The sequence below is a fragment of the Accipiter gentilis genome, chromosome 14, assembly GCF_929443795.1.
Source record: "Accipiter gentilis chromosome 14, bAccGen1.1, whole genome shotgun sequence".
In the NCBI taxonomy this organism is placed as follows: domain Eukaryota; kingdom Metazoa; phylum Chordata; class Aves; order Accipitriformes; family Accipitridae; genus Astur; species Astur gentilis.
The window spans coordinates 9158624-9183272 of NC_064893.1; the positions used below are offsets into that span (position 1 = coordinate 9158624).

The following is a 24649-nucleotide window of genomic DNA, read 5'->3' on the forward strand; positions in this document are numbered from 1 at the left end:
TTTTCCAGTATGTAGGAAACTTGACACTTTAAACTTGCTCATGAAATTGGTCTAGCTGTTAATGAGCTTGGATTAACTAATGTAGTGAAGCATGCTGATTACTGTACATAATGATCCAAAAGTGTTGTAAATACTCCTTGTTTCTTAGACTCTGAAGATGCTGAACAGTAACACAGAGAACCCCTACTTGATCTGGAACAATGGGACAAGAGCTGAGTTACTAGAGTTTTTGGAATCTCAACAAGAAAGCATGGTTAAGAGAGTAAGATACCCTTTACTTTAAATCCCACTACTATTTTTTTAAACTGTTTTGTATTTTGGTATATCCACTTGTAATGCAGTAGTGTAGTTAATACAAGTATCCATTGTTGTCTACTCCTAAGTCACTTCCTTCATTCAGTAGTCTTAAAAAGAAAATAAAAAACCTAAGAGTTTGGGTTTTTTACTTGTAATGTTTCAGTATGCCTTGAGCTTCTGACTTCTAGCAAAAGCTTTACATTTTCTGTTCAAGTATTGTCTATTTCATTATCAGATTATAGCTTTACACTTTCTACAAGATTATTTTCTGTCTGAGCTTGTGCTGCTTATCTCTGCTTAAAGGGTGACTGTGACAAGAGCTATGGATCTGACTTTGTCTTCAGCGACCATGCAAAGGAACTTATTGTGGGAGAGATTTTTGTTAGGGTCTACAATGAGGTCCCTACCTTCCAACTAGAGGTGAGATGTAGCTAAAACTTTCCTGTTGAAACTAGCATTTGGAATGTTACTTCTTCCTCTTTATCTGTCAGTGCAAACAGAATGGAGAAAATACAGAAATCTTACAGAAGCTTCCTTCAGCATGATCAGGATGTTATGGCATACCTTTCTATTGGAGCAGAATAAATTAAAAAGGACAATGAGTTTGTCATAAGATGTGCTGCTTCAGATGTCTTAATGCCTTTTCTCTACAAGCTTGCACTGCAGATGCCCCGGTTGATTCAGTAATTCCAGGAGGTAACGATTCTGCCTAGTGGCTTTGCTGTCCATCTATATATGGACAAACATACACCTCAAGAGTACTGTTGAAGTAGTGGTAGCTTTCTAAAGGTATGTTTAGATATAAATAGGGTTAATGTGCTCTGGAAGTTATAGTGATCCCAGTAGAAAAGTGTTTCCTGTCTGCCTGGCTGGAAGAAAAGCATATGTGAAATGTAGGAACAGTTATTTGGATACGCTTTCTTCTAGCGTGAATACTGTTGCATCACAGCTAAAAATGCTCTTCTCTCTAATTTAAAGCTTCCTAAAGCATTTGCTGCAAGCCTCTTGGATTACATAGGCTCACAAGCACAGTACCTTCATACACTAATGGCAATAACACAGACTGGGAAAGTAGAGTCCAATCAACATGGAGATCGGTTACGGAGAGTTGAAATGGCCCTGGAGGCTCTGAGAAACGTGATAAAACACAACCCAGGTAGGCTTAAAACTGAACTTCCCTGATAGGCTTTCTTGTGGACAACCTTAAAAAATGTGGACCTCTGTAGTCTTTATCTTCCAGCAAGAAGGAAGCTTGTTTTGCTGGCTAACAGACTTTAGCATTAAGCCATATAGGCTTGGTTTTTTGCTTTTTTCCTGGAGAACAATATCGGTAGATGTATTAAAGTTTTGCAAGAAATCCAAGCTTTATCTATTTTTTTCTCTGAAACATTGGGTTTTTAACTCTAATTCTAGCCTGCTGTTGCCAGGAAGACAAACTTGGATGAAACTTTCTGTGATCCTTCAAAGAATCTTTTAGCAAGTCAACACCTAAATACATGCCAGGGCCTTACTAAAGCAGGAGGAGAAGATGCTCTTGAGAGTGGGCAGCTAATAGCAGCAAAGATTTATGAGCAGACTGGAAAAGCCATAGATGTATGGTTAGGATGTTTTCCTACTGTATTATATATTAGTTCTAAAAGCAACTCATTCTCCTATCATGGCTTTTAGTAGCAGCTGTTTAGGTTGTTCTCAGACTAGATTCTTTCTATTTGGTAGTTGTAAGCCTGAAGGCAGCTGTTACCGCTGCACATAGCAACCCTACTCTGAGCTGGGAGAATCAGAAGGGCAAGTCTATTTCAAGAGTAGTACTGATAATCAATGATAAATAAAAAACCTGAACTTGCTTAGCTGTCTTGTAAGAGTGCAAGTAACTGGTAGTCCAAGAACTAGCTCTGTTACTTGCCTTAAAGGGAGGAAGTATCCTCTGCTTTTGAAATACTGTTGACCTGAGATTTTGTGGAAGATAGACTAATAGGCAGGACTTCATAATCTTCTAATTCTGTAGGAGGTGCTGTCCTGTAGGAGCTGTTACAACTACTGCGGCAGGCTATATACAGACATGTAGTCTTTAACATTCCTCTGTATAGTGAAATGTGGGCTTGGGATGGCCTTCAGTGAATGCTTTGGCTAACATGAAGAGAATAATTTATTTGGTTTCTTGCAGGTTCTGAGTGTGAATGCATAGGTCACTTTAAGTTGATATTTTCTCTTCTGCGTGTTCATGGAGCTGGCCAGGTGCAGCAGTTGGCTCTGGAGGTAAAAAAAACCAAACCAGCCAAACAAACCAAAAATAAAAACCCCAAACCCTCCTGTCTGGGTGCTCTACATAATCAGCATGAACAAACCTGATTGTGTGTGATGGGTTAACCCTGGCTGGATGCCAGGTGCCCACCAAAGCTGTTCTATCACTCCTCCTCCTCTGCTGGACAGGGGAGAAAAAAAAATATAACAAAGAGCTTGCTGGTCAAGATAAGGACAGGAGAGATCATTCACCAATTACTGTCAGGGGCAAAACGGACTCAGTTTGGGGAAAATTAACTCAATTTATTACCAATCAACCAGAGTAGGGTAATGAGAAATAAAACCAAATCTCAAAACACCTTCCCTCCACCCCTCCCTTCTTCCTGGGCACAACTTCACTCCCAGATTTCTCTACCAACACCCCAGCAGCACAGGGGGATGGGGATGGGGTTTACGGTCATCACAAGTTATTTTCTGCTGCTTCATCCTCCTCAGGGCGAGGGCTCATCACACTCTTCCCCTGCTCCAGTGTGGGGTCCCACCCACGGGAGACAGTCCTCCACAAACTTCTCCAACGTGGGCCCTTCCCACAGGCTGCAGTTCTTCACGAACTGCTCCAGCATGGGTCCCTTCCACAGTGTGCAGTCCTTCAGGAGCACACTGCTCCAGCGTGGGTCCCCCACAGGGTCAAAAGTCCTGCCAGAAAACCTGCTCCGTGGGCTCCTCTCTCCACAGATCCACAGGTCCTGCCAGGAGCCTGCTCCAGCGCAGGGTTCCCATGGGGTCACAGCCTTCTTCGGGCACCCACCTGCTCTGGTGTGGGGTCCTCCACAGGCTGCAGGTGGACATCTGCTCCACCGTGGACCTCCATGGGCTGCAGGGGGACAGCCTGCTTCACCATGGGCTGCAGGGGAATCTTCGCTCTGGTGCCTGGAGCATCTCCTCCCCCTCCTTCACTGACCTTGGTGTCTGCAGGGTTGTTTCTCTTACATGTTCTCACTCCTCACTGTGGCGGCTGTTTCCGTCTGTCCCAACTTTTTTCCCTTCTTAAAAATGTTATCACAGAGGTGTTACCACTATCGCTGATTGGCTCAGCCTTGGCCGGCAGCGGGTCTGTCTTAGAGCCGGCTGGTATGGGCTTGCTCTCGAACACAGGGGAAGCTTCTAGCAGCTTCTTGCAGAAGCCACCCTTGTACCTCCCCACCCCCTGCTACCAAAACCATGCCACACAAAACCAATACAATGTGTAACTGTTATTGTAGCACCTAAAAAGTAACAAGATTGGGGTTCCAAGGTGTGAGTTCCTCCTTGGAGGAACAATTGATAGCTTCTTGCCTGTGTCTTTGCTCCCTTCTTCCCTGAGGTTACATGACAATTTGGTGGCAGGAGTAAACATTGTAAACATTAGCTATATTGGCCAGTGAGGTGACTGACTTCATACACTGCATTTTCTGGAAAATGTCTTAACAGCTGGAATATAATCAGATGTTGTTTCTCATCTTTTACAGGTAGTGAACATAGTAACAAGTAACCAAGAATGTGTTACTAATATTGCTGAGGCGATGGTTCTTGCTAATTTACTGGCACTTCTGCATTCTTTACCTTCAAGTATGTATCATATAATTATTAGTCTTGCAAGGCAAAGGGTTTCCAACTGGGAAATCAATTAGAATGCAGCTGGCTGAGCTTACTATTGAGTTTTAGGTTTAAACAGCACTTCAGTGGGGATGAATAAAAAAAACGTTCTATGTAACCGGTTTGTTGTCTGAAATGCGTGAGCTGAAACGTATGAATTGCAGGTATTAGAATTGTGTAGCATTTCACTGACTTGATCCTTATAGGGGATTTAGGCAGTAGACATCTAAGTTACGCTGTACTAGACTGTATGATTGATTTGACATTCCTTAACTAACTGAATTTAGCCAGAAATCCCTAGCCTTGCAATTGTCATAAGCTTTATTGCAGTTCTGATACAGCTTTCTGTTAAGATCAGTTTAGTTCATCTTTGATTAATTAATAGTCTATATGGATGGCACAAAGCTTTTAATACTTTTTATTTTGACAGGTCGGCAACTTGTCCTTGAAACTTTGTATGCTTTGTCATCTAGTACAAAAATAATTAAAGAGGCCATGGCAAAAGGTACAGTACTACATTGGAAGTGAACATTTTTGCAACACTGGACTCAAAATACGGTGGCCAAATCTTACCTCTTCCCTTTGGAACAATCAGTGTGGAATTGGTGAATTCATACTACTTGTGACCAGAAAAGAAATTGAATGTTTTCCTATCTCGTTGTACAGGTGCTTTAATCTACTTACTAGATATGTTTTGCAACTCAACACATCCACAGGTCCGAGCCCAAACAGCAGAGCTCTTTGCCAAAATGACTGCAGATAAGCTGGTGGGTCCAAAGGTAAGAATCCTAACAGCTCTTGTTGGAACTCTTGTCTTGGTATCACATGTCTCTGCCTAAAGATGGGACAAAACCCGCTCTTCTGTGATTGAAACATTCATGTGAAGAGCAAGCTGACCCTTTCAAAATAGTTAATTCTTAATCTGTGAGCAGACTTCTAGAAGCAGTTGTATTTATTGTAACAACTATAAGTGGTTTGGTTTCCATTTGTAATGACTTTAGCATTAGACACCTAGATTTCAGACCTGTCATTGGCTATCGCTATTTAAAATGATAGCATTATTTTATTTGGTGGTGGTGTATTCTAGCAGTTGGCATTATAGCACTACCAATAACTGGACTTCCTGGAGTTCTCTATTTTTCTGTCAGTTTGTCTTATGGTATACTAAATGTCAATTCTGTTCATCCTTTCTAGGTTAGAATTACACTAATGAAATTTTTACCTGGAGTCTTCATGGATGCCATGAGAGACAACCCTGAAGCTGCTGTTCATATCTTCGAGGGAACTCATGAAAATCCTGAGTTAATTTGGAATGACAACTCCAGGGAGAGAGTATCAACAACAGTTCGAGAAATGATGCTTGAGTATGTGGAGACCAACTAAGTATTTCCTTAACTGAGACACTCTTTTAGTGGTAGTAAACCAGAGCTGCTATAGAAGAACTGCCAGACAGAGCTCTGCCTGTAAATAGTAGAATTCTTGCAAGCCAGACTTCAGTGCAGAGAAACTTGTTCACTGTTTGTATATTGTACCTGTAACTCAGTGATGCCGAGTGCGGTTTGTGTGCAATCCAGGTATTTGCTCACTGCTGTAAGATTTGGGAGGGGGTTATATTGAGGAGAAAATGGGGTTTAAAACTGGAACTACTTCACAATGATGGAGGGAGACTGAGGTGTCAAGTGGGGAAGATGACTGCCTTTTTTTACTGCTTCTTAAAAATTATTTTCTTTTTAAAGGCACTTTAAACTTCAGAGGGACAACCCTGACACTAACTGGAAGGTAAAAGTATTCTGTTTCTGCTTTGAGTGCCTCCAGGGAGTCTCTAAGCCAGCTGGTAATATATGCATGTATGTAACTGACAGGCTTTCCTCTAAGTATGGACAGGAACTCGCTGCTGTGCTAATGTAACTGTTTTAATGTTGAATTGATGCTTTTGTTACTACTTGCACCTTGAAAGCAGACACTTTATTGGCAGTGGTTTTGCCAGTAGTATTCTGAATTTTCTGAAAGTTCAGGTCCTTCTAAAACTTGCCGGAAGTCAGCAACAAAAGACAATACTGGTTTGCTGGAAAGAGTCCTGTTACTTACTACATAGCTGTAGTAAACTTGCTCTTGGCAAATGTTCGGGAATGTTAGTAAGCCACTGAGTCTCAAAAATGATTGTCCTGAGCCATTCCATCACATCAGGTCAATTGGTGAGATGTTTCAGCCTGTAGCCTTTCCCAATATCTGTGAAAGGCCAGGCATGGCTTCCTCCCATGACTAGTTGTCTAGTTCAACATTAAAACAACTTCTAAACACATGTAGGATGGCTGTTTTGATGTGGGTGGAAACTGGAAACTTCCCTAGGTTGATGGGGAGAAACCTTCTCCTGGTGTGTGCAAGAAAGGAAGGAAAGGGCTGTTCTATCAGCCTTGTTACTGATATTTCTCTTGAACTAGTGTTTACCACTAGTGTAGCTGTAGACTTGGTTACTTGTGTTCTTTTCTTTCAAAGTCCACTGTAGTAGTACTGCTTGCACTGTTCTTTCCACTCTCACTTCTTACCTCATGCTTCTTCAAGTTTAAGTGTTTATTGGTTTTGCACAGCTCTGTTTTGGAGAATACAGTTAGTTCAGTGACCCTTACCACCTAGAGTCATGATGTTAGAGAAACAATTGCAGCTTTCAAATACCCTTGCTAATAAGTCCTCCTACTTTACAATTCAACAGCTGCCTGAAGACTTTGCTGTGGTGTATGGTGAGGCAGAAGGTGAACTTTCAGTGGGGGGAGTCTTCCTAAGGATTTTTATTGCCCAGCCGGCCTGGGTTTTACGGAAACCAAGAGAATTTCTCATTGCACTGTTGGAAAAGTTTACTGAACTACTGGAGAAAAATAACCCCCATGTAAGATGGTTTTTCTGATTCTGATCTTTGTTTAGCAGTCTTTAGCTACTAGTCTTTTAGTCTCTGATTAACTTAGATTCTCACACTTTCTTCCTAACATGAATGATATTTTTTGTCTGCTTTCTGACTCCCTGCAAAAGCACGTAGGTATGTTTAGGCAACTTCTGAACATAAGTCGGTGCTTTTAAAGTCCCTGAAGCCACAGAACTAGCTTCAATAAGTTTTAGAGGCTTATTTTGTGGTAGAGATAAGGCTTAACAAATGAAGTGTCTTTAATTATTCCATGATTGACCAACCTAAGAAAATGGCACTTGTTCTACACCGTCTAAACATTTTCAGCTCTTGATACTTCTAGCATCCTGCAACACTAACTTCCCACTCTGGTGTAAATTGTGACCTATACAAGGCTGCCACCTAACAATTAGTCTAATGCAGTAGAAGTAACATGTTACAGTTTGAATGAGAATGATGTTCAAGTCAGTAACTTAATGATATTACTAAAAACTGAATTTTAAACAGTGTTTAAACAGGGAGGGAACTAACTTGCACAGTAAAACATACATCTGTAATAAATATGTGATAGCAGTTCATATAGGCATGCAGAATACAGCGTGTGGTGAGTGCTGCTGCACAGATTGCAGCCCTTTAAGGCATTCAGGTGGTCAGCCTAAACATCCATGCTATCCTGCTTCTACCATGCAAGTCTTGCTGTGCATGCAGAGGCTGCAGCCAGACGCTAGCTTCTCTAGATAGTGAAAATAGTGCTTAGAAATTTCTGTGATCTGTGCTCATGAAACTAGTGAATGTCTACTTTCTGTTGGGTTTTGGTTTTCTGCAGGGGGAGACTTTAGAAACCATTACCACAGCAACTGTGTGCCTGTTCAGTGCCCAGCCTCAGCTAGCTGATCAAGTTCCTCCACTTGGTCATCTTCACAAGATCATCCAAGCTATGAATCACAAGAACAATGCCATTCCTAAAAGTGCCATTCGTGTCATGCACATACTGTCTGACAATGAGGTACTGAATCGTTTAAGCACTCAAGGGGAGAAAAAAGCTTAACTGGAGTTATTTGTATTGTTTAGCAGTGTTCCTAGAAGGTCATTATTCTAACTATAAATACTGTGTACCAGATGAGCAGAGACTTGTAGCTAATGAATGGGGAATCGATAGATTAAAGATGCTGAGAAATTTACAGTCTTGGCTGACCGTATCTGCCATAACTGTCAAGCTTAGCATAAAGTACTCTGGATGTTTCTGTCTCTATAGCTTTGTGTTCGAGCAATGGCATCACTAGAGACCATTAGCCCTCTCATGAATGGAATGAAAAAGAGATCGGATATAGTTGGTCTAGCCTGTGAAGCACTTAATCGAATGTTTCAGAAGGAACAAAATGACTTAGTAGCCCAGGTAAGTAGCATATTTTCAGACTGTGAAAACATGGTGTTTTTATATTTGGGTATCTAAACTCTGTATAAGAACAGAGGTACTGTTCAACTTAAGCGTCCAGGAGGCTTCCCAGCAGCTATCTAACTAATGTGCTTTTCATTTTGGAGAAGTCAGCAGTTGGTCCTTCATCCAAAATGCAGACCCATTCAAAGATATTACCTGAGCACTGAAGCTTAATGCATAGGTTAGTGTTGGCTTCTGTCTGCTGAGAAAGTGTAACATAGGAATTCTAGCTAATTCACCTGAGTTTACAACTAGACAGAGCAGAACTGCTGAACAGTATCTTTGTGTTCCCTTGTACGTGTTTATATAGCTCAGGAAAAATTGACTAGCCTAAACATACTCTGTAATAGCTGTTTGTACTTTTAGTTCACACTAATGCTAGTAATGTAAAACATCTGTATGGAACTTCCTAGTCCATCTTAAGACAACTCATTTGGGTATGTTTGCAGGCTTTGAAGGCAGATTTGGTCCCTTACCTTCTAAAGCTGCTTGAAGGTATTGGTCTTGAGAACCTGGAAAGCCCATCTGCAACAAAAGCTCAGATTGTTAAAACTCTGAAATCCATGTCTCGCAGCCTGCAGTATGGAGAACAGGCAAGTACTGACAAGTCCTTAACTAGGCTTTGTACACTTGGAAGGTCAAACTCTGAACATCCCTCATAATTCCACCTAAAAAGTTAACATTACATAGCAAAATCATTATGGGTTGGAACGCCTACATCTCTTTCTTGTGGAGAAGTCGTTGGTTCAGTGCATGTGAAGAGCACTAATAAAAAAGGCAAATCCCAAGTGCCGAAACGTTCTATAAGCTTTTCTACTAAAAACTCTTCAGAACTTGTGTTAGAAATGTAAATTGCTTTGTTTCCTGGATAAATACTGTTGTAGACAACTGCAGCAGTGTTATGGATGTATATTCAAGTTGGTAAAATTTGTCCCAGTAACTGTGCTAGTTCTTGGTGCCTTTCTCTTACTCTTGTGTTGAAAGCTTTCTCAGGAGGAGGCAAACTGGGGACAGGTCTTTCCTCCAAGCTGGCCCTGTCTTGCTATAGTACAGGAAAAGTCCTGTTCTACCTAAATGCTAGATGCATGGCAAGTGGCTGCTTGCAGGGTTGGTTTTCCTTGTCGCCTAACTGGGGAATGGGGGAGAAAGTCAAGCTACTAAATGACTTCTTTATGAGCCTTCTGCATTGCGTTCAGCTGCACAATTCAAATGGAAAAGCAAGTTGCTACAGTCTCCTTAGAAGTGTGTGATTCTGTATTGCAGCCTGAACTACTGCCATGCTGTGCGGTAATACATTCAGAATGGTTTTATTATAGAGAATGAGTTTGGTCCCCTAGAACGTTACAAATGCTACTTGCTCACTGTGTTAATCTGTTCAAATACTGTAGGTAAATGAAATCCTGTCTCGTTCTTCTGTGTGGAGTGCCTTCAAGGATCAGAAACATGACTTGTTCATTTCTGAGACACAAACAGCAGGATACCTCACAGGTTAGCAACCCTTTCCTGTTTATGTCCTGATTCATACTGAACTGTTACTTCATTGTCAGACTTGACTCTGGAGATACTGTTTATCCTCAGCATCTAGTGCTATCATGTGGCCTGAACATTCAATGCTGTAAAAATACTGTAAGTTTTTAAAACACTTAACAAAAGCCAAACTTTTTTGTGGTTGAGAATGTATTTCTCTATATAGTATTTGTTGTACCTACTTCTAAAATATCAGAGCAATGGAATCTGGACACTGGCAAGTCTTGCACGTACCCTGTAGTGATAAAGCGGAGATGTAATCAGAACTAATGAATGACAGGAACTTCCCATGCTTTTTCAGGATCAGTCTACTTGAGTTTTCAAACAGATTGTTTTCCAACAGATTGTTTTCCAAGGTTGAGGGAAGGAGTAAACTTTCTTCAAAATCACTTAGACTGTCTGTATTAATCGTGCCATGTGAATTATGCTGCTTTAGTGTTCAGCATGTAGTTGTAGTATTGGAACAGTTTGACTGTTAATAGCTTCAAGCATGAGGCCATGTTTCAGTCAGGCTGGGTGCACTGGCAGGGCTTTTCTTGGGTGGGAACGGCCTCATGCCTGTACTTGGAGCTTGCAGCATATACTTGAATGCACTTGTGGTGCACCCTGGGCGAGTCCCCTGCTTGTGCCACCAAGACTGAAATGCACTCCACAGTGCCACCTTAGTCCCACTAGCAGTGTAGAAGAGCGTTCTAGCTGTGTGTGCTCTGTTGTGTGCACAGAAAGGATAGCAACTGATGCAAACTTCTTTGCTGGTAATGGCATGGTGAGGACATAATCCTAGAACAGTACGTCATAGCAAATCAGATTCTGTTTTTTCCTTCAGTTGTGTACAGTGCTTGATAGACACATCTTTAATGACTGTGTTCTGCTGTATCACAGTCCAAAACTTTGCTATCACAGTTTACATGCTGTATCTGAAAATACTTTAATGACACTGTAGCAAACTTAGCCTAAAGCAATACATGATGCAGACTTCTGACTCCTCAGTAGCCGTCAGCTGAACAATCATTTGGTCTTAAAAGTTTAGCCTCCCAGGTAGGGTTTTAAAGTCCCTTGTGACAAGTCAATATGAGCACTTGTGTGTGCTGCATGGAACTTTCTCATCTAACCCAATACAGGAATCTTGGTAAAGCTTTTGAGCATAACTGAATTAATGAGGTATAAATCAGATGGCCATATAGACAGGAAAGCTTTTCTTGCTAGATACTAGCATGTATTTTGAGAAAATGAAGAGCCTTTCAAGTTCAGGAATTAGACATTCTAGAAGCAGATGCTTAATATTTTGAGAGTAGGTATATTGTGACACTTGATGCATTTTTCCACGCAGGAAAGACTTAAGGCTTTAGCTCTGAACAGGAGTTTTCTGTTTATTGTACCATTTAATGCCACTTTGACAAAGAACACTTGAGCACTTGATTCACTTGGTGCTGAATTTCCTTGGTATTCTATAAATACTACAAATTAGGAATATGAAGTAAATGCTGACTGATTACTGGCTAAGAACTGAAACCATACCAGACATTGTCAGGCTTGAGACTGGGGGCAATACAGCTATCCAATTGCCTTAAGGCCTCTTCTGCATTTAAATTGCCTAATGTTTAAGTGCTTGCAAATGTAGAATGAAGATGCTGTACAAATGCATAGTATAGATGGAAACCAAACTACAAACTTTATTTTTAACCTGCATTATCTTGTTTTCTGCCTTACGTCTTGCTTCAAATTGCTTTGCTGTTTGCACTTCCCTTGAAACTTCCCTTGCTTATTTCTCTTCCCTCAGGTGTCTCTTCTCCTTCCCTTCTAACTGGCAGCAGTCCCCTTCACCTGAGAAGTGGGCTTTAGATCTGCTCTGCCAGGCAGCTTGCTAACTTCTGTGTAGCTCTCTAAAGCAGGTAGATACCACCTTGCAAAATGCACGCTGCACTTGCTGCAATCTGAGTAATAGATGCATGTCATAGAACTGTAACAAATGCGTGGTCCCAACTGCAACACTGAAAAACTTGCTGCCTTCAAGCGCACAGGAGCAGAAAACTAATGACTGCAGTGGCTGATACTTGCTGGCACTACAGATGAACTAAACTTCTGAAGTATGTTAGGAATTCTCCACCATGGAAAAGTTTGAGGGGCAAGAGAACCAGTGGAATTCTTTTACTAGGACATGTAAAAGCGGGTCTGGCTCTTGGCAGGTGCCACCAATGGGCTGGCAAAGAGAAGCCCCCTTCTGAAGCCAGAAAGTGTCTTTTGGGGGTTTTGTTGTTTGTTTAGGGGTGGTTTTGTTTTTTACAGCAAAGGTACTGCTTGCTTTGCTTTCTTGCTTGCAGTAGTACTGTAGGACTTTGCAAGGAAAGAAACCATATGCTGTAGTGAGAAGGGAGGGGGGGGCATGAAGGGATAGTAAATGTGGGACAACTTGGTGAGGATGACTTAAGAGGGAAGAGTAAAGGACCCAGCAGAACTCACCATGTTGAAGTTCAGCAGTATAGACTGAAAGTCTAATCCCAAACTGACCACTGTATTGATGCCAGAATGTGTTCTGCAGTTGTTAATCTGACAAGAGTTGCTGTTGAAATGCCTCATGCTGCAACATGAGTTTTTAGTGCATTTGTTTAAAGTTTCTGTATGACTAAATTTTAAACTCCAAGCTTTGAGGGAGAAGGGCTTTGTCTGCAGTGCAAAACTGACTGCCCTTACAGTAATCAACATGGAGATTTATTAATGGTAAAGAGTTCTGCATCTCCAGTATAGAGTTTGTATATCCCAAGGGTGCTGTTCCTTTCTCTCACTGAAGGCCTGAAGAGCTGCCTAGACCAAGTGTAAGGTAGTTCTGCTTGTTCATGGGGCAGCCAACTGAACTTCCTTTAAATGTGCAGCTGGGAAAAACCTTTGCAACACTGAAAGCATCAATGTGGAGCCCAGCAGTAGAATGCATGCCTGAGCTCACTTCACTTCTGTAGCAGGTCCTTGCCTTAGCAAAGGCAGGCCACCCCCTCTTCACTGCCACTTCCATGGTGGAAAGTGACATGGATAATGCTGGTGGCTGGGGTTCTTCTGTAACTTGGCACATCGGAATGAAAAGTGCTGAGCAAGTCTGAGAATGGCCTCCACAAGCTATTCCACTTAGTGGACCAAGATGCCTTAATTCCTAGTGTTCCTAGATTCCAAAATCTAAACAAAAAACTCTTCAGTGTTCTTGTTTAAGGTGTCTTCTTGACTTAGATGATGTATTTGAGTGTTACCAGAGGGAACAAAGCTGTTCAATAGCTCTTTAAAATCAAACCTCATCACCAATGTTCTGTTTTCTTCCCAAAAGGCCCTGGAGTTGCTGGTTACCTTACTGCAGGGACGACATCATCTGTAATGCCCAATGTACCACCCCCAGTAGACAATGAAGTGGGAGATGTCAGCTAAGGACTGGAAATTCTTGTGGAAGACAAAGGCAGACTGGCCAGTGATGAGGAACAGCACTTTCCTCCAACACATTGAAGTGAACTTAATGCCTTTCCAAGTGTTTAATGACAGTGTTATTCCTTTTTCTATGACTGTTGGGGTTTTTTTGTTTTGTTTTTTTTTGAAAAAGTCAGATTCTAACTATCACTGTAACACAAGAAAGCACTCTGTGGATCAGCTGAAATGGGTACACAAGAATTTTTTCTTGTTGTACGTAAGCACATTCTGTTCCTTTGTATTTGTTTACAAGACTGTGAATCAAACTTTCCTAGTTTTTATATTTTATGAATTAGCATGACTGGAGTTGAGCTACAGTCTAGAGGAATTGGGCTAAAATCACTTTGACCTCACCAACCCCTGCTAAAAGGGCATCCCTTTTTTTTTCCCAGTCTATGTTGATCACTCCTGTTGAACATGACTTGCAGAGGGTTGGTCCCTGCACCAGTTCACTGATGTCCTTAATCATTAACATTATCTTCCTGAGATCAAACAGCATTAGACATTTGTATGTATAACTGGCTTGACCAAATTGATAAAGCTTCAGCAAAAAAACTTAAAAGTTGACACGTTATGTAAGAAATTAGTGTAATTGTGAAATGTTCTATACATTATCCAGTATATAAAAACTTTCTATATTGAGTGTACATTATACAGATCATTCATATGTACATAAAATTTTAAAATAAAGGGAATTAAGAGCCTTGTTAATGAGATAAAGGTGGTATTCTTACCTAGCTGGTTTTAAAGGTGTGGGAAATGAGGGTGGCCAGAGACCTGATTTGTGTGTGGCTCAGTAGGGCTCCTGGACATTCCTGCTTGGGAAACACTGGGCTGGTTTTGACAGCCTGGAGCAGAACTCTTAAACCACAGGTAGTGGTATAGTATAGGTTGTTTTTTTATTTGAAGTACACTTCAGCCACTGACTTACTGACTTTCTCAGCTTCCTAGGAAACATTCCTGGCAGGAAGCAAGAGGAAACCAAGATGCATGGAAATATAAACAATAGTTACTGCTTTCTCAAAAGAGATTATAATCTTCTTTTTGGGTATAATGAAGTGATGTGAGGTAAGAAACTTATTTGTAGAAAGCTTCCAGTTCTAGGTACTCTGAAACAGTACCATCCTGACTGATTTTGGCAGCTTTAGCTGGAACACCCTTCAGTTGAACGCTCAGTGGCTCCAGGACAGAACTGGCTGCAATCTCTTCCTGCAGACTGAGCCAAACAGGGCCTGTTCTCTCCAAGCTCCAACACTGTGTGCTAGGGTGGTTTGTTCATGCAAAAAGTAAACACTTGTATCCTTAGGTTAACTGTTGATCAACCCTGTGTAAGTTAAGTTGAAAAGCAGTTTGTCCTGACTTTACAGCAAGTAGAACTACTGATGGTGCAGTATGCTGTGATCTGCCTTGTCCTCTTATATGAGCAAGTTCTCTTTGCTGAAGAGGACTGTTACAGAAGCAGAGTTCAGGAACTCTGACCTTTGAGAACTTCACAGAGGTGTTTGGTGTAAATGGCAGAGACTGTTTTGGTAGCAGAGGCAGCCATGAACTGTCCTGTGCCAGTCACTGCTGGCTCCCCACTGAGGGCAAGGTGCCACCTATGCTTAGGCATATTTAAGAAAGGGTGGGAGCAGCTGGGGCCAGGAGATGGGAGGAGGCTTGTGAGGGTGCATGAAAGGAGACAGAGAAGGACAGATGCAAGGGAAGACAAAAGGGGCAGCTGTAAGGAAAAATGTGATGAGATACACTTGGAGAAACAAGGCAAAGGTGTAAGCAGCAAGGAGCAAACAGCTCCATGCTGACCCCAGCCTCACTTGAGGGGATGTGGGGGAAGGACTGAAGGTTGTTGCCTTAGTGAAATGGAGTGCAGCTGAGAGCAGGAGAGAGGGTGGACTGCAGCTGTGCTTTGGAAAGGGAAAAGGAAGGCATTACCCTAAGTGTTTAATCATCATTTCATCAAAAATTAAAAGTTTATCCTAGCTTGCAATAAACTAAATTGGGAAAAACTGCTGAGTTAAAACTGCTTTGCCTACAATAAAAGGCTAAGAGAGCTTTGGCTCAGAGCAAGTAAAGCACTTCAGGCCTGTTAGAAAATAGATTTTATTTAGTGTTACAAAGAACCTGGACAAATTCTGGTATTTACATGGCATGCTGCAAACTTTTAAAAGCAAGTCCCTGATATTAAGTGTAATAATTAAAAGTAAAGAGGGAGAGAATATGTATTGCTTCAAGCTAGAAACAAGTTTTTGTATTCATCCAATTTTACCTTAACACTATTGCACTGAACTAAATCCTTCCTAAATCTTCCATCCATTTGAGATGGCTTTATGCTGACCTTAGATTTTTGCAGTTAGCTGCTTTGACTGATCAAGCAGTTCCCACCTTGCAATTGTTGAGAGATGAACTTCATCAGGCCCATCTGCCAGGCGCAAGGTCCGTATGTAAGCAAACCTGTGTTGGAAGGAGCTGAATTAGGAGTAGATTTCTAATCCCGCCACAGCAACAAGCCAGGCTGGCAGCAGCAGTTCTCAGCACTGTTTTTTCCTGTAGCCATCCTTTCAAAAACAGTCTCTTTGAAAAGAGCTATTACATAGGAGATGCTGCAGCATCTCCTTCCTGGCAGGATTGAGATATGTGGGCTGAAGTTCAGAAGGCTTGTTTTTCCCCAAGACCATAAGGGATAAGATTGAGCTTTAGAAACAGATCCTCTGTGCTGCTGATAAGAACTATTTTAAGTCCAGTGTCAGCTTTGCTTTTGCATTGGATTTGAATTATAATAAGATTGTTTTAAAGTTTTATAGCTTAAAGGTACATGGACCATTATTTTGGGCTACCCAGGTGAAACAGCATGTATTGGTGTTATAAAATGATCTTAAAAGAAATGCTTAGACTCTATACGTAAGTCTCCCTTTACTCACATAGAAGCCAAAGGAAAATCCTGGGAAACTCCAGCTCCACCACACACTTGGATTGCACAGTCAATCACTTTCAGGACAGCTCGAGGGACAGCTACCTTGGTCATGGCTATCTGCAGTTAGAAGAGAACTTGCATTATTGTAACAGTTTCAAAAGCAAGTGAAAATATTTCTCTCACTTCTACTGAAGATGGGTATCTCACAGTACAACCCTTTCTCTTTGGATTGGATGAGAGCTTTGCTGTTCCTGGTCCCTGGGTAAGGTAAAACTCTTTCCAGTCACCCAAAACTATCTTGTTGTCTTGAGACAAGCAAGCAATACTTGAACTTCCTTTAATTTTTAAATACTTTATCAGATTGATCTAAAAGTTTTTAACTGAGACCACTTTCCAGTTTCGTGACAATCTAAAGCACATCTTAAGGCTATTTTCAACATGAAGTTAGTTATGCTTTATGATTAGAAGAAAAATGTTTAGCAATGTGTTTTAACTTATATTTCAACTAGTGAATGCACAGGTGTTGCATCCCCCAAGTCCTAGCTTAAGGCTGCCAAAAAAAAACTTACCTCTTTTCTTGCTTTTCTGTTGCCCAACATATCAAGCTTGTTGGCTGTTTTCAGGGTAAGCAGTCGAGCCTGTTCTATGCTAAGGCGGCATTCAGCAATCCAGTGGGCAACAACTTCCTGCAGAAACCAAAGCCAACAAGCAGAAAGTCAGTTAATACCTCCTCCTAGGGCTAGGTAAACATGCGCTAAGGAAGATGCCCCTAGTCCTCGGTATGGGCAGTTGCTTAGAGACACTCTTGTGCAAATTAAAGTTAGTTTGATGCATGTAATCTGAGAAAAAAAGAGAAACATGGTGACTGACAGAATAGAGCAGTTCCTTTTCCTGGCAAGAAAGAGGAAAGGGCAAAAAACTCCTGATTCTGGTACACTTTCATTTACTGGTCAGACCCCCTGCCTGCTAGCCATTTTTATGAAGCCCTTCAATGCCTGCTTTTTACTCCCTGCTACCAGGATTCACAACCTTCTCTGTGTAACATGCCCTAGTATACAAGTTACACACTGGGGTGCACAGCTGCATCTCTCTGTTCACACTGATCATAAATTAGTAGCTCCCTTGATCCAAACAGAGTTATGGTCTTGGCAGCCATTCCTTGCTCCTCTTAGCTAATTCCACTCTGCTGCCAACATACCACAGTAGAAAAAAACCATTCACATGACGCTTGTCAGTACAAAAGGTATTAGGAGCCCAAGCCAGCCTCTGGCACACAGTTCTGCCTGGACTGCAGATGGTGCAGCTGTGGCTGCTGCAGGAGGCATGAGCAAATGTGCAGCCCTTGCTTTGGTACAAAGTTTGGGAGCTCAGCGTAGCTAATGTCAGCAAAGGTGGTGTGGAGCTGGGTGGAGGTGTTCAGACACGCTCTTCTCCTGGCAGCTCCCAGAGTTGTAACTAGCTGCCATGTGGGTGGTGGTGACAGTCAGCCTGTTACCCAAGGCACCCAACAGCCTCACCTCTGAGGTTAGGCTGGCTATGGGCTATGCAGCTGGCTTCCAGGTCTTGCCTGTGGCTTCATCAAACATCGGTTTTACTTTAACAACCTTCTGAGAAATACAGTGTACCTCATCCAACCCTTATTAATTCTAGGTTACAGTTGTGAATGGAAGTTTGGCAGTGACATGACTGGAAAATGGGTATGTAAGATTCTTCCCTCTGGCTCTGTACAAACAATTTTCTGTAACCTGTGCCAGACACTAATTCAGCTTCCTCTTTCCGTTGCCTTTACTTGTTTTTTCCAATAACATCATCCTATCTGTTGGATAAGACTGAGGAATACTTGAAATGTGATAGGCCAACAACTAAATGCTGATAGTTCCCATAAAAAGCAGACTTGTCATCTTTTTATGACTCTAGTGAGCTCTCCTTACAAAACAGTATTTCAATTCCAGAGCAAGATAAGGCAAAAAATCCCAATATGGCCTTGGTTTGGTCTGTACTTTTGTAAGCAAGTACAAATAATTAATCAGAGAAGTAAAATTTTTAGTCAAATTTAAACCCTTGAGCGTCTCCTGTAATCATGAATGGAGATGTCCGAGTAACAAATTTGATACACCAAAATGGTGAATTTGGCTTATAACTACAGAAACATGTATGCCTGAAAAAGTACCTGTCCAAACTGATCAGTGAAAGCAGATAAAAAAAAGCATAGTGACAACATCTGTATTCAAATCCAGCAAAGGATATCCAATTCATTGCAAGGAAAAAAACCCCACCCATAGGTTATAGTGAGAAATGGGAGCCTTGCAGTATGGATTTTATCTTTGCCACCTAAGGCATTATGAATAGGAATTCAAGGTTAGGGCACATCTATTGCAGTATCCATTATCAGAGTCACAAGGTTGTGTGCAGGCAAAACAAAGGGTGATGGCTGGGAGCCTGTGAATTGAGACAAAGAGGGAACATGCTTACATGGTGATATAGTTTCTTCCCGAAAGTCTCTCTCTGTGCTGCACGCTGGCACATTATCTGTAAAGCGGTTTCAGCTGCACCAAGGGACCTCATGCAGTGATGAATGCGGCCTGGCCCAAGCCGACCTTGAGCAATCTCAAAGCCCCTGCCCTCTCCTGGTTGGGAAGAAAAACAGGCACATGCACATTCCTTGATTCCCTCTGGAAATGATCCATTGCTCCAAGCAGAAGTGGCCTCATAGCACTAGAGCTAGAAGCAAGCTTCTTGAAAGTTTATTTTACAGAACTGTTGCTTGTTTACTCCAACTAGCTCTACATTGACACACTGTTGTTAATACCTACAGCACAAAGCATACTCTAAGATGGTTTCTGAGAGGGTTTGCTTTACCTGATTTAATTTAAGTGTCGTAAATCTTACACTGAAAAATAGAATCCTAGACTCATTTAGGTTGGGAAAGACCTTCAAGATCATCAAGTCCAACCGTCAGCCACGCCCACTAAACCATGTTATGGAGTGCCTTGTCTACATGCACTTTTTGAATACCCCAAGGGATGGTGACTCAGCCACTTCCCTGGGCAGCCTGTTCCAATGTCTGACAACCCTTTCAGTGAAGAAATTTTTCCTAATATCCAGTCTAAACCTCCCCTGCTGCAACCTGAGGCCATTTCCTCTCGTCCTATCTCCAGCCACCTGACAGAAGAGACCAGCACCCACCTCACCGCACCCTCCTTTCGGGTAGTTGTAGAGAGCTATAAGGTCTCCTCCCCTCAGCCTCCTCTTCTCCAGACTAAACAGCCCCAGCTCCCTCAGCTGCTCCTCATAAGACTTGTGCTCCAGGCCCCTCACCAACTTGGTTGCTCTTCTCTGGACATGCTCTAGCACCTCAATGTCACAGTACTCGAGGTGCGGCCTCACCAGTGCCAAGTACAGGGGAACAATCACCTCCCTGCTCCTGCTGGCCACACTATTTCTGATACAGGCCTGGATGCTGTTGGCCTTCTTGGCCACCTGGGCACACTGCTGGCTCATATTCAGCCGGCTGTCAACCAGCACCCCCAGGTCTTTCTCTGCCGGGCAGCTTTCCAGCCACTCTTCCCCAAGCCTGTAGCGCTGCATGGAGTTGCTGTGACCCAAATGCAGGACCTGGCATTTGGCCTTGTTGAACTTCATACAATTGGCCTCGGCCCATCGATCCAGCCTGTCCAGATCCCTCTGTAGAGCCTTCCTACCCTCAAGCATGTCAAGCCTCCCTCCCAACTCGGTGCCATCTGCAATCTTACTGAGGGTGCACTCAATCCCTTCATCCAGATCATTAATAAAGATATTAAACAGAACCGGCCCCAACACCGAGTCCTGGGGAACACCACTTGTGACCTGCTGCCAACTGGATTTAACTCCATTCCCCACAACCCTCTGGGCTCAGCCAGCCAGCCATTTTTTTTCACTCAGCAGAGTACACTTGTCTAAGCCGTACATCTATGAGATTTGGTATGAGAATCTGGGGGAAGACTTTGAGGCTTCCAGGTCCTAGGGCTACTCAAGAGAGAAAGCTCTTTCAGTGAAATAAAAATAGCAGAGAAGAAATAGAAGAAATGAGGATCTATAATAAGTGGGGGAAATAAAGCAAAGTTCTCTCTGCAGAAGGTCACAGTGCTGGCCTGGTCATCCGTTCATTTATTTTTTTTCTGGTTCTGCTAAGTCTGCAGGCACCCAGGCTTGGATGGCCATGGACTACAGAAGAATTTAAAAGTCTGTGAGAACTAGTTTTGGGGAGAGAATGCCACTGACAGTTTCTGCTTTGTTCTACTTCAGGGAAGTGATTTTTGCATGACAGCTACAGCTGCCCTGCTTCCTTCAATCACCTTTCTGCTCTAAACAAATTACATTCAAGAAGAAGGTAGACTGCTGAAGGAAGAGTGGGCTCCCTCTTACATGCGTTTGCGACCCTGGCTCAACTGACCATAGCTGTTTCTGATAACTTACAGTGAGTTATAAAATAAACCACTGTTTCATAAAACTTAGGTCATTGCTGGATGTATTGAAAAGGAATTAATACTGAAACTCACCCAGGATTATATTGGAGACAGGTACTCGCACATCATTAAAGTGTATCTCAAAATGTCCTCCATGGATCTCATCTACAGGGATAGAGAAAACGCACCAGTGGGGTAAAACGGAGGAGGATGAAAATACAGGCCTTCAATTCCTAACCCTTTTTCTATATGTGCGTTTCACTTATTTATTTCATACGGAGGAGGATGAAAATACAGGCCTTCAATTCCTAACCCTTTTTCTATATGTGCGTTTCACTTATTTATTTCATATACAATATTTATTAGTATTACTGCAGCTTCTGAGACTGCTAACAAATTAATACACATGTAGCTGATAAATATTATCACCTACCCAGGTAGCCAAACACTGAGAGGGGTCTTATCAGCTTCAGCCCTGGAGTGTCCATGGGAACAATAATCATACTGTGCTGCTCGTACCTGATCAAGACAAAATGCACAAGTTAATCACAACTTTGAGGCTCCCTTCTGTCTACTCCCTCCGCTTTTTTATTTTCTATCCTCAATTTAGCACTCGCATAAAGTCAACGTTGAGATTTACCTATACTAACTGCAGCCATCCTGCTTGCATGCAGTGCAGCCTGCATGCTTCAACACTCCTTGAATCACCAGTCAACAAGTAAAAATGTACTACTGGCACCTAATGCACCATGACCGAAAAACTTCTGTGCAAGTAGTTCTGTATCACTCAGTCCATTTTCTCTCCCCTGCTGCCTTTCTTGTTCTCAAAACATGTTTATCATCATCATCATCATCTTAGCTTGCCTATAGTTTAGGAAAAAAATCCCCATGTTTAAATTCCTTCAGAATATTTAAGGTCAGTTATTAGTCACACAGAACTGGAGATGACATCCCAGCTCCCTGAATTCAGTCTCCAGTTCTAGCAAGTACAGTATCACATAATCCCCTCCATGAACTCCCACTCAGCTTCCAAGAGCTCAAGAGATGCCGCTGTCTGTAGAGCCACTGGACAAACCATCCTGTATGCTGTTAGCAAATTACTATTTACTTCTCAATGGAACCTAGCCAAATGTAAAAACTTAAGATAATCAGTGGAATTTGAGCTAAAATCCAGCTTAAGAGATACAAATGTTCCAATTCCTTTGCATTACAAGCTGCGTGATTTTAATGGAACCAGTCACAAAGCATTTTATTCATCACTTGCCTAAGTTTTTGTAGAAGGCAATTTTAGTTCAGTAATAAGAGTTGAACAACATATTTATTTTAAATAAGAAGAGGGAAGTATTACATTTACAGATATAGGAATGGAATGAGTAGGTCTGATTAAAGATGCGCAATGCTCTCTGCTCACACCACTTCACATAACAAACATCCCATGTTTCAAACTTAACTTTCTATAACTACGGATAACTTCATGAAAAACTTGGTAGATAACTTCAGGTCTCTGATGTACTTTCACTTGTACTCATTCAGTTCATGGAAGCTCTGAAAAGCTTTGTTTTTATTATCTTTTAAGTAAGCAATTCTTCCTCTCATTAGTTGTTTTATATACTATACCCATGAAATAAATTGTAAGCCAGAGAGAGTTGTTGGTTGAACAACTGATGCAGACTAAAACTAATGTGACTAAGATAAAGTCAGTGAACCCTCAAAATTTCCTGATCCAATTCATCACACAGCTGCACAAACACTAGAGCTAGTGCAATGGAGGGGGGGAAGCATGCCGATGCAAGTTGGTAACAGTGAAAAAGTTGGGAGGCTTCAGTCATCAGCAGCTGACAGCAAAAGAGGAGCTTGGTCAGCAACAGACACATGCACAGGTTTAAAACTCACCTGTAATTCATGAGCACATCCAACTGATCAAGGCAATTAATGGTATTTCACTTAACAGAAGTTTTGCAAGCAGTGACTCCTCCAGGAAACAAGCTTTATGTACCTCTTTGAATCTCCTAGGAATCCTTACCTGGATGCTGAGGAGTTTTTGGTTTTGCCCATTACAATTGCAACTTTGCAGTTTGGGTTCCCAGCACCTTAAAAGAGTCACAAACACAAAAATAGTTTTCAATATAAAAATCTCAATGTGGAATCAAATTAAGTTTCATATGAATAAATCTTAGTCTCTTCTTTTCGTGCTACAGGAGCAAAAGCATGCAGTCTACTTCTGTGTTTATACTCTGAGTAATCAGACTGAAACAAAATACAACTTATTGCTTAACATGTGAAAAGGAGTTGACTTGTGTGGAGGGGAACAATGAAAAGCCAAACATCCAAACCCTCCAGAATCCAGCTCCATCATCGATTCCTATGAAAAGAGAACAGGAAGGTACTTGAAATGGAATCTAATTACTTCTGTCTCTGTTACAGCTAAACACATCAGTGTGATACAAAAGCATACCTCAAGGTTAAGACGCTGACATTTCAAAAGCAAAACTTAAAACTATAAAGACTGGAAAATCTACGTGGGAATGAAATGCTGACCACATTGTAAGCAAATTACGCAAATAAGGCTATCAAAGGGTTACCATGATGACTTTGCTACTGCTTTATTCTAACTTGTCTGGAATTAAGGTTTTTTCCCCCCTTCATGCAAATGATTTTAGTTTGCACTTCAAAGAAAGATCTCAGTGGCAATCCTTACCTGAAGGCAATCTGCTAGCATTTCAAGCCATTGATAACATTATTTGAGACTTGTCTTTGTAGCATAAAGCTAGCATTTTAATGCACAAGTCCTACAGAAAATTCTATCATTAGTTAAAATGGCATCTTATTTCCAAGAGCCTTAATCCTCACTATCTTTTTCTTTAAAGGTTTCTTAGTACCAAAGCATGATCCCATTCCTTTCAAAGTCTCACACAGACAATAAAGCTAGGGAAAAGGGGGCAGGATTACACCTGACGTATGTAACAATCAGTTAATTCTTTATTGCTATCTCAATGCAGATGACAAGCTTCACAGAGATTTAATTCAAGATTTGATCTGCACCAGCTCCATTTGTTTTGAGGTCAGAAACAAAGATGACTTAACTTCTGTGGCAGCTGTTATCACAAGGCTTGGGCACCTCAGGTCTGGACAATACAACCACCTGGCTCTGAGCTCAGGTCCTTCCTCCTAAGAACAGCCACTATGATGGCCAGGAAGTGGGAGAGAGATTTATTTCATTCTGATAAACACAGCCTGTTTTGAGGGCCAGACTGCTGGCTGTTTACTTTCTTCTTTTCCAATACGTTATTCATCCATTGTTTGTGAAGTGAAGTTATATTTGTGACCCATGAGCTATACAGTGCTAATGAGCTAAAATATCTGAGTGAAAAGCTGGGGGAAATAAATCAGCTTGGTAAAAAAACCAGTAGATATCAAACAGTTGGCTCATTTGGGCAACTGCAACAAGCAGGTGACCAACCCCAAAATAACACAACATATGCTTTGCAATGTACTACCCTGCAAAGAGAAATGATACATTCTTAAGGGGATTTTGACTTTTCTCTTTTTCCACAGAGGGCAAAGAACTGCACCAGTTCTATTTTCTAAACCGCATTTATCTTGAAGTGAGTTTTACAACAGAAGATACTTAGACTTTCTGGAATCTGTTCGAAAACTGTTTTGTAAACAATCCTCAAGTCACATCTGCTTAAAAAAAAAGGCAAATTTCACCATGTTGTATGAAAAAAAATTGGAAGAAGCTTTCATGTTGAACTTAGTGAGGAGTTCACTGGGAGCTAGACATCTGGTTAGATGCTCTATATCATTAGTACAAG

General features: G+C 41.6%; 2 protein-coding genes across 3 annotated transcripts in view; one reads left to right on the forward strand and one right to left on the reverse strand.

Annotated features, from left to right (window-relative positions):
• Positions 1–14310, forward strand: part of DNAJC13 (DnaJ heat shock protein family (Hsp40) member C13) — a 58298-nt gene extending 43988 nt beyond the window's left edge. The window contains exons 43-57 of one of the 2 annotated variants that reach the window (XM_049817049.1): positions 149–262; positions 601–717; positions 1276–1453; positions 2462–2553; positions 4047–4146; positions 4604–4678; positions 4840–4952; positions 5368–5537; positions 5910–5952; positions 6884–7057; positions 7896–8075; positions 8325–8465; positions 8957–9100; positions 9896–9995; positions 13345–14310. In XM_049817049.1, the coding sequence (XP_049673006.1) occupies positions 149–262; positions 601–717; positions 1276–1453; positions 2462–2553; positions 4047–4146; positions 4604–4678; positions 4840–4952; positions 5368–5537; positions 5910–5952; positions 6884–7057; positions 7896–8075; positions 8325–8465; positions 8957–9100; positions 9896–9995; positions 13345–13442 (1839 nt within the window). In that variant the 3' untranslated portion in view covers positions 13443–14310. The remainder of the gene's footprint in view (positions 1–148; positions 263–600; positions 718–1275; positions 1454–2461; positions 2554–4046; positions 4147–4603; positions 4679–4839; positions 4953–5367; positions 5538–5909; positions 5953–6883; positions 7058–7895; positions 8076–8324; positions 8466–8956; positions 9101–9895; positions 9996–13344) is intronic. The other variant, XM_049817050.1, reaches the window with a different exon arrangement.
• A 1245-nt stretch (positions 14311–15555) lies between these two features.
• The window catches only part of ACAD11 (acyl-CoA dehydrogenase family member 11), a 34188-nt gene continuing 25094 nt past the window's right edge, over positions 15556–24649 (reverse strand). The window contains exons 14-20 of the mRNA XM_049817052.1: positions 22858–22924; positions 21268–21353; positions 20928–20999; positions 18862–19016; positions 16959–17075; positions 16397–16506; positions 15556–15929 (exon numbers count right to left, since the gene is read on the reverse strand). Coding sequence (XP_049673009.1) covers positions 15815–15929; positions 16397–16506; positions 16959–17075; positions 18862–19016; positions 20928–20999; positions 21268–21353; positions 22858–22924 — 722 coding nt within the window. The 3' untranslated portion in view covers positions 15556–15814. The remainder of the gene's footprint in view (positions 15930–16396; positions 16507–16958; positions 17076–18861; positions 19017–20927; positions 21000–21267; positions 21354–22857; positions 22925–24649) is intronic.